General features: G+C 45.9%; 2 protein-coding genes across 14 annotated transcripts in view; one reads left to right on the top strand and one right to left on the bottom strand.

Annotated features, from left to right (window-relative positions):
* The window catches only part of PISD (phosphatidylserine decarboxylase), a 46,160-nt gene that overhangs the window by 26,127 nt on the left and 5,824 nt on the right, over positions 1-14,209 (top strand). For 4 of the 12 annotated variants that reach the window (XM_043529279.1, XM_043529278.1, XM_043529277.1 and 1 more), the window contains 6 exons: positions 823-1,243; positions 3,798-3,963; positions 6,606-6,842; positions 7,434-7,572; positions 9,760-9,906; positions 13,823-13,983. In XM_043529279.1, coding sequence (XP_043385214.1) covers positions 1,053-1,243; positions 3,798-3,963; positions 6,606-6,842; positions 7,434-7,572; positions 9,760-9,906; positions 13,823-13,983 — 1,041 coding nt within the window. In that variant the 5' untranslated portion in view covers positions 823-1,052. Of the gene's footprint in view, positions 1-435; positions 1,244-3,797; positions 3,964-6,605; positions 6,843-7,433; positions 7,573-9,759; positions 9,907-13,822; positions 13,984-14,209 lie in introns of those variants that run through there. The other 8 variants (XM_037879040.2, XM_037879048.2, XM_043529280.1 and 5 more) reach the window with 4 other exon arrangements.
* SFI1 (SFI1 centrin binding protein) overlaps positions 6,069-14,209 on the bottom strand; it is a 64,520-nt gene continuing 56,379 nt past the window's right edge. Inside the window, exon 33 of one of the 2 annotated variants that reach the window (XM_037879022.2) lies at positions 6,069-13,102. In XM_037879022.2, coding sequence (XP_037734950.1) covers positions 13,058-13,102 — 45 coding nt within the window. In that variant the 3' untranslated portion in view covers positions 6,069-13,057. The remainder of the gene's footprint in view (positions 13,103-14,209) is intronic. The other variant, XM_037879023.2, reaches the window with a different exon arrangement.

Raw genomic sequence — 14,209 nt, 5'->3', positions numbered from 1 at the left:
ATATGGAAGAGAACTTCTCACCCAATGAATATTCCAAAATCTGTGCCATGCAAAATGGGTGTGCAGTCTTCAAGACTGCAACAATCTCTCTTGCCCCCATGGTACTGGTGGTTTGGTTTCTGAGTTTTGCTGGATGTAAAAATTGTTGAAGTCCTGTGCTCTGTATAAAGCATCTATTGAACTTTTTCTGCAGAGCCTGTTTCCTCAAGCTGGCACTGGAACTTGTTTGTTTCAATGTAGGGATGTATATCTGTAAAGGAACGTTCTTTCTCTTTTTCTGTCTTTGCCTGCTCCCTCGCTGGACAGTGTGGGATGGAAAGGGTGTCCTGAGATGGGTGTTGGTCTCTAACTGGACTGTATGAGGTAGAAAAGATGTTCCCTCCCTTTCCTCTCCTCTGTTCCCAGGCTGGAAAGTGTGAGAAGGAAAGGGTTTTCTGGCAGAGTGAGTGTCTGCATACACATCTACTTGCTCAGTAGTCCAGAACTGATCTAGCTGCAGTTACTGCAGTGCAGAATTGAAGCTATGAGTTATCTCCCTCCTCCTCTTCTCCACCATCCCTCCTCCTCCTCCTCCCAGCCTCGCATTCAGGCTGGCTCTTGGGATAACTGTGCGTGGCCAGCTGGCTGCAGTTCTGATCATAGTGCATTAGTTACTAGCAGCCTGACACTGCAGAGTGTTCGTTTGGGAGTTGAGCTTCGATGGCAACCTTGGCTAGAGAGGAGCAGGGGCTGCTTATCGGCAAAGGTTGCTTTTGTCTCACACAAAGCTGCTTTTGCAGAGGGTTGCTGAAGTGTGATACAATGCCTGTTTGTTTGCAATAGCTGGGAACCTCGTAGCTGAGTTGCAAGTGGGAAAGAGACAGAGAGGGAAGCCGGAGACAAACCAGCGGGGGAATTAGGAGCTGTGACGTCGTGTCTTCCCTCCTGTGCCGAAGCAAGCAAGGGAAGGGGAGGTAGAGAAAAAAAGAGAGAGACTGAGACTTACGACCGACCGCCATCCTGATGATGTGTCAGTCAAACACCCTGCAGGGACCAGATCTGCACGCAGGGAAATGGTGAGATGCTGTAAAGCTTTATCTAACCCTCCTCTCTCTTGCTACAACCTCCGCAAAGTTAAAATTCATGTCCGAAGGCTACGTTCAGGGAACAGCGGCAGCTGTGCCGGGGAGCAGCACCCGCAACTGGAGAGTCCAGGCCCAGCTGGCTCTGCCGGGGGCACACCAAATAGGAGAGCCCGTTTCAGGTACTGTTTGGTGTTTTCTGCTTTGCAGTATGGCGATTGAAGGGCGAGATAAGGAAGGGAGGGTAGATGGGCAGAAGGAGTGACCGCCATCTGCAAAACCTTTGTTTGGCCTAATTACTATAAATCTCCTTATGCGCTGAATTGGCAAGGGAGGGGTTGCTGTTGTACAAGAGAAATAATGTTTCCTTTCTCTTCCGGTCCCCTTCTGATCAATGGGAGAGCAAAAAATCTAGAGAGGGATTCCTCTAAAACCAGGCCAAGGCGATGGGAAGGAAGGGGGTTTTAGAGCCAGCTGCCAGGATGCAGCTCTGCAGGGATTGGTTCATGATCGTCTGCAGTGAAGGGAGGGAGAAGGAGATGGGAGGGAAGAGCAGTACCTTGTCCTCCGAAACTCTTGGAGAGTCCATCTCTCTGTCAGGCTCTTGGGCCCTGGCGGATGAGAGGGAGGAGGAGCTGCAGGTGAGTTGTCTCTTATTCCTGTGCTGTGCGCTGGTCTTGCCTCATGCTGTTGAGGCCTGCTGTAGCGCTGCTGAGACAATACTTCAGCTACTCAGGTCTGTCTTGCACTCCAGCACACGGCCATTCTCTGGCTTTGGAGTTAGTAACGTTAGCCTACAGAGTAAATCGGTGAGCCAAAGGCACCATCTTGAGCCCACATGGTGACAGTTGCATCTCTTCAGGTGATGTTTTAATTTTTGACCCAAGTCCTCAAAAGGGCAAGTTGGCCCTTTCTAGTCTCCCAGCTCCTTTCTCTCTTGGAGAACTATAGAGTGTGTTACAGCTCACGCTTCAAATTTTTTCATCCTGCAAGGGACGGGAGTGCTCTTCAAAATAACTTGTAGCAGGAGCCTTCCCCTTCCAATCAGCATGCACATATAGTCATGCTCAGCACACTACGTCACCTCCAAAGATGCAGGGAGAAGAATTGTTCCCCAGCTGTTAGAAAAGTGCCAAACAGACCTGGATGTTTTGTCCTGGGTTGGGTGGACGTTAACCTAATGATGAGACCCAGGAAATCTTGAGAATGAGGCTAAGCATGAGGTACCCCGGGGAGATCCCAAGAGAAGAAAGGAATAAGAGAGTTTGCCCAGGGAAGACTCAAGCACAGCATAAACTGGAGGAATGAGATGTCTCATGGAAACAGGAATGAGGTTTGGAGCTTTTCCATGCTGAGTCACTGGTTCATTTCTGGCCCAGACTGGTAATGACCACAAGTCATAGTCTGTCAGCCACCTGATGGCTCTTTGTGTGAAATGATTTTGTTCTCAATTCAGGCATCTACATCACAAAAAACCCCACCTAAACACAGTTGCTTAAGAAGCCAAAGTTTGAATGGGCCATAGATGATGATTACCCTGCTACGCTGGCAGTTTGTGTGTTTTAGTTCTTGTATCATCTGTCTAAGACTGAGGTGCCCAATAAGAAATGTAAAACCTGAAAGGTGCCTTTTGACCTCTGCTCTTTGGGCAGTGTGCACTAACTCACAAATCCCACTTCTGTTTGTCTCTGAAGTGTTAAATAGCTGGCCAGATGGAACCAACTGCTAGCAGGCCTGCTGCAGGAGCACTTCCGTTTGACCCCAATGGCTTTTGTGATCCTTTCTAGGACTTACCCTGACTTTATTGTGTCTATGTCCAGATGGGTACTGTCTGATGTTGACAGTTTCTGCTGCTGCCTGTTTCTGGGGCTCACCTGATGAGACCGGGAGGTACAGGCATGAGTCCCTCTTGCTGCTGCTAAAAACAGGCAGGAGAGAGGAGCAAGTGTATGCACTTCCCTTTCCCTTAGCAGGAGCACACTGTGCTTATGGTACTGCAGCTGTCTCTCTCCCAACAGAATGAGAGCCTAGGATTAGGTCAGTTTCATCCCACTATTGCATGTAGGAACAGCACTGTGGATGGAACTTCTGAAATGCAGGATTCCCATTATGCCAGATCTTGTTGAAATCCTGGAGCCAGAGACGACATTGCCCTGGGTTTGTGGCTGTTTGTCTCACTGGTATATCATCTGTTCTTTCCTTAGCACTTGCCTAACACTTTTGCCCTAAATAGGGATTTTATTCCTAGAATCCTAGATTGCTAGCTTTCAGAGTGCTTTACTGGGCTGATCACTCTAACTCTCCAGGAGCTGGAGATGGTACAGGCAAATGTTTCTTCTCGAGTAGCTACTTATTCTTCTGGTGTTTGAAAGAAGTTCCTGGGTTTTCCCCTTTTTGGTGTTCCATATCATATTGTGTATGTTCTAGCGTTACCTGGCTGGACCAGTTGCTGCCTTGTTTTCACCTGTATCTCAGCCTTTGTCTAATGCAAAAGGTTTTGCCTTTAATTAATTTGCCGGTAGGCATGAGTAATGGAAGTTGTCCTGTGCCCCGGGCCCTGGGCAGCTCATGCTCATGTTTGAGCTGAACTGCTCCTGTATTTTGGGAAAGGAGCAGATCTGAACCAAAGTCAGGGAGTTGCAGAATCACTGACAAGCATTGAACAAACTCTGTCAGGAGCTGGTGGTTCTGAGGCTGAGTTGGCTGACCCTTTTGTGTGTGTATGTGATCCTACAGGTTGCAATTCCCCCAGCTGGCCCTGAGGCGGAGGTTGGGCCAGCTGAGCTGTATGTCTAGGCCTGCTCTGAAACTCCGTTCTTGGCCTCTGACTATTCTCTATTATCTTCTGCCTTTCGGTGCTCTTAAACCCTTGACCAGAGTGGGATGGAGGCCTATGAGCAGGGTAAGTGTGAGCAGGTCTCTCCTTTGTAACAACCCTGTGGGCAAATGTTCTATTATAATGGAGGGAGGCTGGCAGCAGGGGGAGACTACAGTAGAGCTGGAGACAGCATGGTGCAGATGGCTGATATTAAAGCAGAACTGCAGCTCATACCTTCCTCTCCCCCAACTGTGTGTGGTTTTTTTCCTTTGTGGTGAAGCTTTAGGGATTATGTAATTCTCCTTTCAGAGACAGATGATGAATTTTCAGGGCATAGAATTTGTGTATGATCCCCTAACAAACAAGTTCCCAAGCTGGGGAATCAGTGGAAACAGCTGCATTTATTCAGACAGTAACACCCACAAATATCAGAGCCAGGGCTAAGGCAGACCACGCCTCTTCTCCATCCCTTTTCATGGACACATTCATGTAGTCTCTCTGCTGCTGCAATTTGTGTGTGAGAATGGTTGGCTGTTCAGTTCCTTCTTGGGTGCCTGGAATGCTGACTGCCCAGAGGATGTGCTAATGCAGGCATCCCTGACTCAAACGATGAAATCTTGTTTCAGTACATGGACCTGCATACTTATACAAATGTGCCTGCTCTTGAGAGGATGCCATTTTGACAGCTATTTCATTAAACAGAGACTATCAACTTGAAACCCCATCACTTGCAAAAGTGAAGTATGTATTTTCAGGCACTGCGCCTGTCCCCAAGTTGTCTTCCCAATTTTTGTGGTTTTGCAATCAGCCCCCCCCCCCTTTTTTTTTTTTTAAATCTCTTCTGTGACTGTGGGAAAACTACACAAATAGGTGAAACTCTTTCTACAGGGATACCATGAAACTGACTCTGTCCAAGGCCTGTCAAATGTGCAAAGTGTAAACACGAGAAAAAACAGAGCAATATTTCTCTCTCATCCTTCTATTGTCATGGTCTAAAGTGTTACCTGTAACAATAGATGGTTTAAAACATTTCAGTCTGAAGTAAGATTAAGCTGACGTGCTCTTTCGCTCTCTCTAATGGTTGGATTTTATTTTTAAGCATCATCCATAGCACAGTCAAAACTCAGAATACTGGACTGGTCTGAGTGAAGGTGAGTTGAGTGGAGTATTATCCATTAGCAGGTGAAATAAATTTGCTTAATAGAACATACAGGCTAAAAGACCAGCTCTCTGGAGGGGTCTGTATTTATTGCTACATTCTGCAGGTCCTAACGTTGAGGGATACCCATATAGTAGAGAATAAATAGTGCCTCTTAGGAAAGAAATGAGAGAACCCTTTTACTCGGAGTTGAAATTAGCCAGCCACCCTGTTCTGCAAACTTTTACCAGAGGTTTGCAGAAAACAGCTTACTGTGTAAAACTTATTTCAGAAGGCTCCAGCCTTCCTCTATGTTTTTGGGATTACAACATGCTCTCGTGAGCTGTGTGGGTGATACCACGTACCACAAACAACAGGTGAGTGAGTTTTTGGGGATTGCCCAGGCAATAAAGCTTGGTGTACACACAGTTCTTTTACTGATAAAGCTATCATTTGGGGTGTGATTTTTTTGTTTGTTTGACCACTATAGTTACACTGGTATAAGCCCTAGTGTGGCACAGTTATGCCAGTAGAAAGGTGCAATATATGGATATAGTTTATTTGTCTTTATGGTAATAAGTTACACTGGTATAAGAACAGTGTAACTGTGTCCACACCAGAGGAGTTGTATTGCTTTAATTATACCAGTATATTTAAAAGCAGTGCACCTTTTATGTGTAGACAAGGTACTTTATAATTCCAGAAATAGATGGGCTTGGGAGAAGCAACACACTAGGCATTGAAACGCCAACAGAAATGTATTTCTAAGTCAGTTTTCTTTGGGTTGTTCACAAAAATAAATATATTAGTAATGTTTCACTGCCTCCAATTAGTGCTGTAATAGAATGTCCCAAATGCACAGCTTCTCTGTGAGCCTCCTGGGAGCAGTTTCCACTAACTTGCATATGAAGCTTCAGCATACAAGGGGAAGAGGGTGCATGCATTGTAGCTGCCCTCCACTGTAGCTGGCTGGCAGGACTTCTGTGCTGCGATTGGAAGAATGGGTTTGTGCTTTTATTATTTGCCTTAAGGCAACAAAAAACAACAGAAATTATACTGACAAAATGGATTTTTTATATCTTTCTCAAAACAGATGAAACATCCAAATTAATTGGCTTTACTTTCACTGTAAGGGTTTACACTGAGCTCCATCTGTCCCCCATCCCTACACATCAGCATGGGGGCAGGGAGGGGAAGGTTCTGGTCTTGGTTTATTGAAGACTTCAAGGTAAATTCATCGTTGGTGTAACTCCACTGAAGTGAAGGGAGTCACAGTAGGAATGAATTGGATTCTTCCATTTTGGGAGCAAAGGGAAGAAGGGCTGAGAGCAGTGGGAAGAACAGAAATAGCATGGTGTGATTCCTTTCTCTCGTTACAGTGTGTACGGTAACACCCATTGTTTCATGTTCTCTGTGTATATAAATCTCCCCACTGTATTTTCCACTGAATGCATCCGATGAAGTGAGCTGTAGCTCACGAAAACTTATGCTCAAATAAATTTGTTAGTCTCTAAGGTGCCACAAGTACTCCTTTTCTTTTTGCGGATACAGACTAACACGGCTGCTACTCTGAAACCTTTCTCTCTAGGTTTCTCTGTACAAATCAGTACCAACACGACTGCTTTCACGAGCCTGGGGTCGTTTGAACCAGGTCGAGCTGCCCACCTGGCTCCGGAAGCCTGTCTACAGCCTGTATATCTGGACATTTGGAGTGAACATGAAAGAAGCAGCTGTCGAAGATCTTCATCACTATAGAAACCTGAGCGAGTTCTTCCGCAGGAAGCTGAAGCCCCAGTCCCGGCCAGTCTGCTGCTATCACAGTGTGGTGAGGAGGAGGGTTTGCAATGTTTTATTTTGTTCTAGAGGAGCTACACATTGACGTGTAAATGTTCCCATCCCTCACCTTGGAATGTGTGCTATGTCTGTAGGCCAAAACTCTGAATATTGGGCCTCCAATATTGGAGTTGTGGGTCTGTCACTCACCCCTTTTCTGTATGGGTTGTTGCTCTTGGTTGCACCCATATCCAGCCTGTCTGTATGGCAACAGATCATGGCCCTAACTGAACTACTTGGTTGGGGTAGGTAAAAGTCCAGTCTGATTTATTCGAGACACCGGACTGGACCAGGTTCTCTCAAAGTCTCTGTAGTGGTCACAGCATTGGCATTCACTTCGAACAAATAATGGTCTTTTTGGATCTCACTTATGGGCCTTCCTATTTGCCTTTCTTTCTGTGAAAATATCAAAGGTCTGATACAAAAAGAGGCTAGGCTTATCCCTGTGGGGGCGAGAGGTTATATAAAGGGGAAGAGATGTGAAATGTTGGGGTTCAGATGATCAGTGGACTTGTGTTTCTGATGGCTAAGTGTGAGAGATGCATGGATTTTCACTGCAGTTTACTTTTTTTGTTCCCTGTAGATCAGTCCCTCAGATGGAAAGATTCTGAACTTTGGACAAGTGAAAAACTGCGAAGTGGAACAGGTGAAGGGTGTCACCTACTCGCTGGAGTCCTTCCTGGGGCCGTGCACCAGCACAGAAGACGTGCAGTTTAGCCAAAGTAAGTTGCCTCCTAGCCTGTTTCTGTCATTTCACTGTTTCTGGTAATTGCAGGGACGGGGTGGATCATAGCTATCTGCTCTCAAATCTTTGCCAGCAGCATAGGCAACTCTGCTTCATTATAGCTCAAACTGAGGAATAACATGTGGGGTGTAATGTTCCATGTTGGACTCCTCTATCTCCTTAGTAGCCTGTCCCTCACTTGCAGCCGCAGCCTCAGATTCAGCCCTTTTCTCTACATTTTAACTTTTCAGTTCCCTCAAGTGCATGGTTATATTGGGTAGATTCTGGGTAACTTCAAGGTCTGTGACCATAACGAGGCTTGCTCCTGCTGGGAGGCTGAAACATGTCCAGATGTTTGGCTAGCAAAGATGGAAGCTGTAGGAACTAGTCCAGGGGTCCCCCCCGCGCCCCAGTTATTTCCTGTGTCTGTCAAGCTCCCCCCTCCAGTGTGCCTCGTCCCCGTTCCTCTACCTACCTCCAGGCGCTTCCTGCTGCCAAACAGCTGTTTGGTGGCACTTGGTGGTTTCCAGGAGGGAGAGGGGAGGAGCGGAGAGCTGCATGCTCAGGGGAGGAGGTGGAGAAGGGGTGGGGCAAGGGGCGAGGATTTGGGGAAGGGGTTGGAATAGGGGCAAGGAGGGGGCAGAGTTGGGGTGGGGACTTTGGGGAAGGGGTTGGAATGAGGCTGGGGAAGATGAGAAGAGGTGGGGCAGGGCCTCATGGAAGGGGTGGAGTGGTGATGGGGCCAGGGACAGCAGGGGGATGGGGCAGTGCCAGTGATGCAGCCCTCGGACAAATGTATTAGTCTTCATGCGGCCCTCCTGGTAATTTGAGATCCATGAACTAGTCTATTAGACCCAATTTATGCAGCAGCACCCCCTGCATGGAGACTGATCTCTGCTCTCATGCCTAGAGGTCTGCCTGTTAGGTCAGGGCTGGGGCACTGAGGAAGTTTGTGCTGTCACTGTCTTTGCTGTGCCTGTTCTGTGGAGATAGAGCTGTCTTCAAAGCCCTTGGTTTGCGTGTCAGGATCTTGTGTTAAACCTGTGTATAGGCAATATGCGACAGAAAGAAGCCCTTTTTGAAAGCTCCAGAATTGTTTTTGTGATGTGTATGCAAATGCAACTAAAAGCATTTTGTAAGCTGGGACATTACACCCCAATAGTTCTGAGGTGTCTTTTAAGACAAATTATTTGTGTTCTATGAGACTCCGTCTCAAGCCCCTGCTGCTTTGTCTGGGGAAGCTGGGGCTCTTTAAAGTTCCTTGGATTCTTCTGGGCTTGGACTTCAAAGACGTTTAAAACCTAGCTGTGTGTTAAAGGGACACAAGCTTTTTAAAATGCTGATTCTTGGCCTTGAAGAACTACCTTCTGGGTACTCTTCTTTCAAAGCTTCCTGTAGCCACAATGGGCCTTTGAAGAGGGACATACGGTCAGCTTGAATTGTCCCTAAAGTAATAGGGAGCAAGCAAAGGAAAAACTGACAAGGCAAATCCCTCCCACTGCATGCTCTGTATCCCCCTCTATGATCCAAGTATCAGCCTCCAGTTTACATGAAATCTTAGGAGTTAAGGAACCCTGTCAATTCAGCGTGGCGTAAAATGTAGATTTTTGTAAAATCAAATTTACAAAATTTGCCAGAAGCCTTCTCCTGCAGCATTTACCCAACCCAAACACTGACAAGTCTGATTTCACTGTCCAAGCTGAAGGAAGTGGAAAAGTGAACAGCATCAGTAGTGAGAAGTAAATTGGATTTCTGTAATTCTTCCTGTTCTAGTAATCAAAGGGTTGTTAATAACACAAGTAAGAAAATGTTTAGTTTATAGTTGCAGAAGGTGTGGCCTGAGAGCATGCTCAACACTGAAGACATTCAAGGAATTAATTTTAAGGCTGACTCCTCTCCTTACCATGTACCCTGAAAGGGTTCTGCATGGTCCCAACAAGTGTGTTCACTGAGGGCTATTACATGTTTGGAATTCTGTTGCTGATTCATCTGTGTAAGCTCTCTTGCCAGTGAATGCCCCCAGAGTCACTTTGTGGGCTGTATTTAGTGATCTGCTGTTAACACTGGTTTTCTGAGTATCATAGTAGCACATTTCCCATTGGAGCCTTGTCTCACAATACATTCTCTCACAGATTATTTCGGTTGTTCTTTTTAACCCCTTTTGTCTTCTGCTGTTCCACTGCAGCCTCATCCTGCAACTCATTCCAGAACCAGCTAGTCACAAAGGAGGGGAACGAGCTCTATCACTGTGTCATCTACCTGGCGCCTGGGGACTATCACTGCTTCCACTCGCCCACTGACTGGAGAGTGTCGCACAGACGCCACTTCCCAGGTAGATTCTACTTCCATGAAGGGGAAACAGAGCAGGTGTAAAAGCAGGGGGATTACTGAGAGATGCCTCAGTCAGAGCACTTGAATGGTGATGTGCTAGAGAATCAGAGGGCAGCTGTTTGTCATAAAAAACACATTGAGGATCATGCTTCCCCAAAATCCTGAATACTGTGCTAATGAATTTCAGGGCTTAATAGTCTGATATTTGAGTTAAATTGGTAATGTTGAAGATGGATAACTTGGTCTCTCAACAGACCTGATTCTCTCAACTAAACACAGAGGTGTACGGAGACCCAGATCTGTTTCCAGCAGACTTTACTGAAATGGCTGTTAAGAGCTTGAAGAATGCCAGTCAGCATCTTGAGAGGGAACAAGGGCATTCCCCACCCACCACAGTAAACTGCCCTGTTGCTGGTAAAAGAGAGGATGTCCTAGAGGGGCATCTGATTGTTGTGGATAACCCTGCACATCAGAGATTCAGAGAATGACACTAAGCACAATCACTTGATTTGAATTGGGGTTATGGAGTTTTGCCCTCTCCTTCACAGACAGTCATGCTCCTTAGTCCAGCAGATGGAAATTCATTTTTTTAATTACCTAGGAACAAAGAGAGGAGTTGGACTTGGTTTCGGTTTCAGATGCTATGTGTGAGAGAGACAAGACCTGGCAAGAAAGTTGATCTGCCAAGCTTCAGCGTGAAGCTAAGGTTTGTGGCTGAGTAAACCCTTTAAGCCAGGGGTTTCTTAGGGAAATGCTGCCAGGAGATCCATTGAAATAGAGCAATGTGCATAGGAGTACAGAATGAAATATTCTAATGCACTGTGTGCTCCCCTGTATTGTGTGACAGGGTGGAAACCTTTAAGGTTCCTATTGTGATTCATTTTCTTTCGGGATCCTAGATCTATTTATTAATCCTTCATGTTCACATCTGGCCAGCTATGGTGACTCAGATCTGTAGTGCTACAGAACCACTTCACACATTGCAAACGGCATTTGAGAGACTGGTGGGGTTGGCTGGGGTGGGGGGTTTTTTCCCCTAAAGCTTTGGCGAGGCAGCCCAATGAGCTCATCCCTTAGATATAAAGACTTTTGCCTGCGTCCTTAGACTTTAGAGGTAGAGCTGTTGTGTAGTCAGATCTTAGTCAGCTCCTGTGGAGCACTTGGTAATCCAGGCTCAGAAACAGGCTTGTTCTGGTTTGAGTTCATTAGGTAGCTGGGTTCCTCCTCCTTGCCTGTTTGGTGATAGCAATGTTTTCAGGGTATGTAACAGTGATGCTGTGAACTCTGAGAGATAGCATTAGGGTGAAATACTGTGGTCTGAGCCCAGGGCAAAAATTAACGAGGTTGATATATCATGTGTGGAGGGGTGTTAATATGCCTTAGTTTCTGGCATAAATATTTTCCCTTCATTCAACTCCTGTTGTTTCTAGGGGATGGATGTAGCAGGACCTCGGACATGCTGGATGATAGTGAGAGGAGCTAAAGAATTGGAGTACTTGTGGCACCTTAGAGACTAACAAATTTATTAGAGCATAAGCTTTCGTGGGCTACAGCCCACTTCATCGGATGCATAGAATGGAACATATAGTAAGAAGATATATAGACACACACACACAGAAGGTGGAAGTTGCCATACAAACTGTAAGAGGCTAATTAAGATGAGCTATTATCAGCAGGAGAAAAAAAACTTTTTTAGGGATAATCAAGATGGCCCATGCAGATAGTTGACAAGAAGGGGTGAGGATACTTAACGTAGGGAAATAGATTCAATGTGTAAATGACCCAGCCACTCCCAGTCTCTATTCAAACCAAAATTAATGGTATCTAGTTTGCATATTAATTCAAGCTCAGCAGTTTCTTGTTGGAATCTGTTTTTGAAGCTTTTCTGTTGCAAAATTGCCACCCTTAAATCTTTTACTGAGCGGCCAGAGAGGTTCAAGTGTTCTCCTACCGGTTTTTGAACGTTATGATTCCTGGTGTCAGATTTGCGTCCATTTATTCTTTTGCATAGAGACTGTCCGGTTTGGCCAATGTACAAGGCAGAGGGGCATTGCTGGCACGTATTACATCGGTAGATGTGCAGGTGAACAAGCCCCTGATGGCATGGCTGATGTGATAGGTCTTATGATGGTGTCACTTGAATAAATATGTGGACAGAGTTGGCATCGGGCTTTGTTGCAAGGATTGGTTCCTGGGTTAGTGTTTTTGGTGTGTGGTTGCTGGAGAGGATTTGCTTCAGGTTGCGGGGGGCTGTCTGTAAGCGAGGACTGGTCTGTCACCCAAGATCTGTGAGAGTGAGGGATCATTTTTCAAGATAGGTTGTAGATCTTTGATGATGCGCTGGAGAGGTTTTAGTTGGGGGCTGAAGGTGACAGCTAGTGGAGTTATTTTCTGTGTTGGGCCTGTCCTGTAGTAGGTGACTTCTGGGTACTCTTCTGGCTCTGTCAATCTGTTTTTTCACTTCAGCAGGTGGGTATTGTAGTTTTAAGAATGCTTGATAGAGATCTTGTAGGTGTTTGTCTCTGTCTGAGGGATTGGAGCAAATGCTATTGTATCTTAGAGCTTGGCTGTAGACAATGGGTTTATCCTTGATGGAAGCTGGAGGCATGTAGGTAAGTGTAGTGGTTAGTAGGTTTCCGGTATAGGGTGGTGGCTGTGACCATCGCTTATTAGCATAGCAATGTCCAGGAAATTGACCGCTTGTGTGGATTGGTCTAGGCTGAGGTTGATGGTGGGATGGAAATGGTTGAAATCATGGTGGAATTCCTCAAGGGCTTCTTTTCCATGGGTCCAGATGATGATGTCATCAATGTAGAGCAAGTAGAGTAGGGGCGTTAGGGGACGAGAGCTAAGGAAGCGTTGTTCTAAGTCAGCCATAAAAATGTTGGCAAACTGTGGGGCCATGCGGGTACCCATAGCAGTGCCGCTGACTTGAAGGTATATATTGTCCCCAAATGTGAAATAGTTGGGGGTGAGGACAAAGTCACAAAGGTCAGCCACCAGGTTTGCCGTGACGGTATTGGGGATACTGTTCCTGATGGCTTGTAGTCCATCTTTGTGTGGAATGTTGGTGTCGAGGGCTTCTGCATCCACAGTGGCCAGGATGGTGTTTTTCAGGAAGATCACCGATGGATTGTAGTTTCTTCAGGAAGTCAGTGGTGTCTCGAAGATAGCTGGGAGTGCTGGTAGCGTAGGTCCTGAGGAGAGAGTCCACATAGTCAGACAATCCTACTGTTAGGGTGCCAATGCCTGAGACGATGGGGCATCCAGGATTTCCAGGTTTATGGATCTTGGGTAGGGCCTGAGGAGAGAATCCACATATTTCTCCTGCTGATAATAGCTCATCTTAATGAATTAGCCTCTTACAGTTTGTATGGCAACTTCCACCTTCTCTGTATGTATATATATATCTTCTTACTATATGTTCCATTCTATGCATCCGATGAAGTGGGCTGTAGCCCACGAAAGCTTATGCTCTAATAAATTTGTTAGTCTCTAAGGTGCCACAAGTACACCTGTTCTTTTTGCAGAGACAGACTAACACGGCTGCTACTCTGAAACCTATGAGCTAAAGAACACTCAAGTGTTATCTGCTCCCCACGTAGTGTATCTACAGTGCAGCTGGAAGTGTGGGCTAGAAAGCATACTCCCAGCTGCAGTGTAGACATACCCTTAGTAACCATTCTGTTTTTGCTACTGCGCAGCTGAAGGCTTTATTTGCTGTGCACAGTGCAACAGAACCTCTGTGCATCTTCTGATCCTTCATATTCTTGATACTTAGTATTTGTCTCACTTCTTAGAAATGAGCTTTAATCTGGCCTTTCTTTGTTGGTCTCTAAATTATTGTGCCTTAAATCTATCAAAATACTGCTGCAAGAACAAAGAATATTTCATCTTGCTCTTCCTGTTTACTACAGGCTCCCTGATGTCTGTGAATCCTGGTGTTGCCCGCTGGATCAAGGAACTCTTCTGCCATAATGAGCGGGTTGTACTTACTGGTGATTGGAAACATGGCTTTTTTTCCCTAACAGCGGTAGGAGCCACAAATGTTGGCTCCATCCGCATCTACTTCGACCGGGTGAGTACAAATCCTGCCTTTGAAGTCTCACTTTGTTAGTGCGTCAGTGGTACTGTATAACTCATGTGAGGAAACAAGGCTGGTTAATTATTTGATTTCCTCATAACTAATATCAAGCTAAAGTTAAAACCCAAAAGTTTTCTACCGTGTATTACTCAATTGGTACGACTGTTCATTAGCTTATTGTAGTCCAGGACCAGGATGTGAAGGGGGTGGCTGCTGTCCA

The sequence above is a fragment of the Chelonia mydas genome, chromosome 15 (genome assembly GCF_015237465.2).
Source record: "Chelonia mydas isolate rCheMyd1 chromosome 15, rCheMyd1.pri.v2, whole genome shotgun sequence".
Taxonomy (NCBI): domain Eukaryota; kingdom Metazoa; phylum Chordata; order Testudines; family Cheloniidae; genus Chelonia; species Chelonia mydas.
Note: the sequence above shows the minus strand (reverse complement) of the source record. Positions and strands in the feature narration are given on the sequence as shown.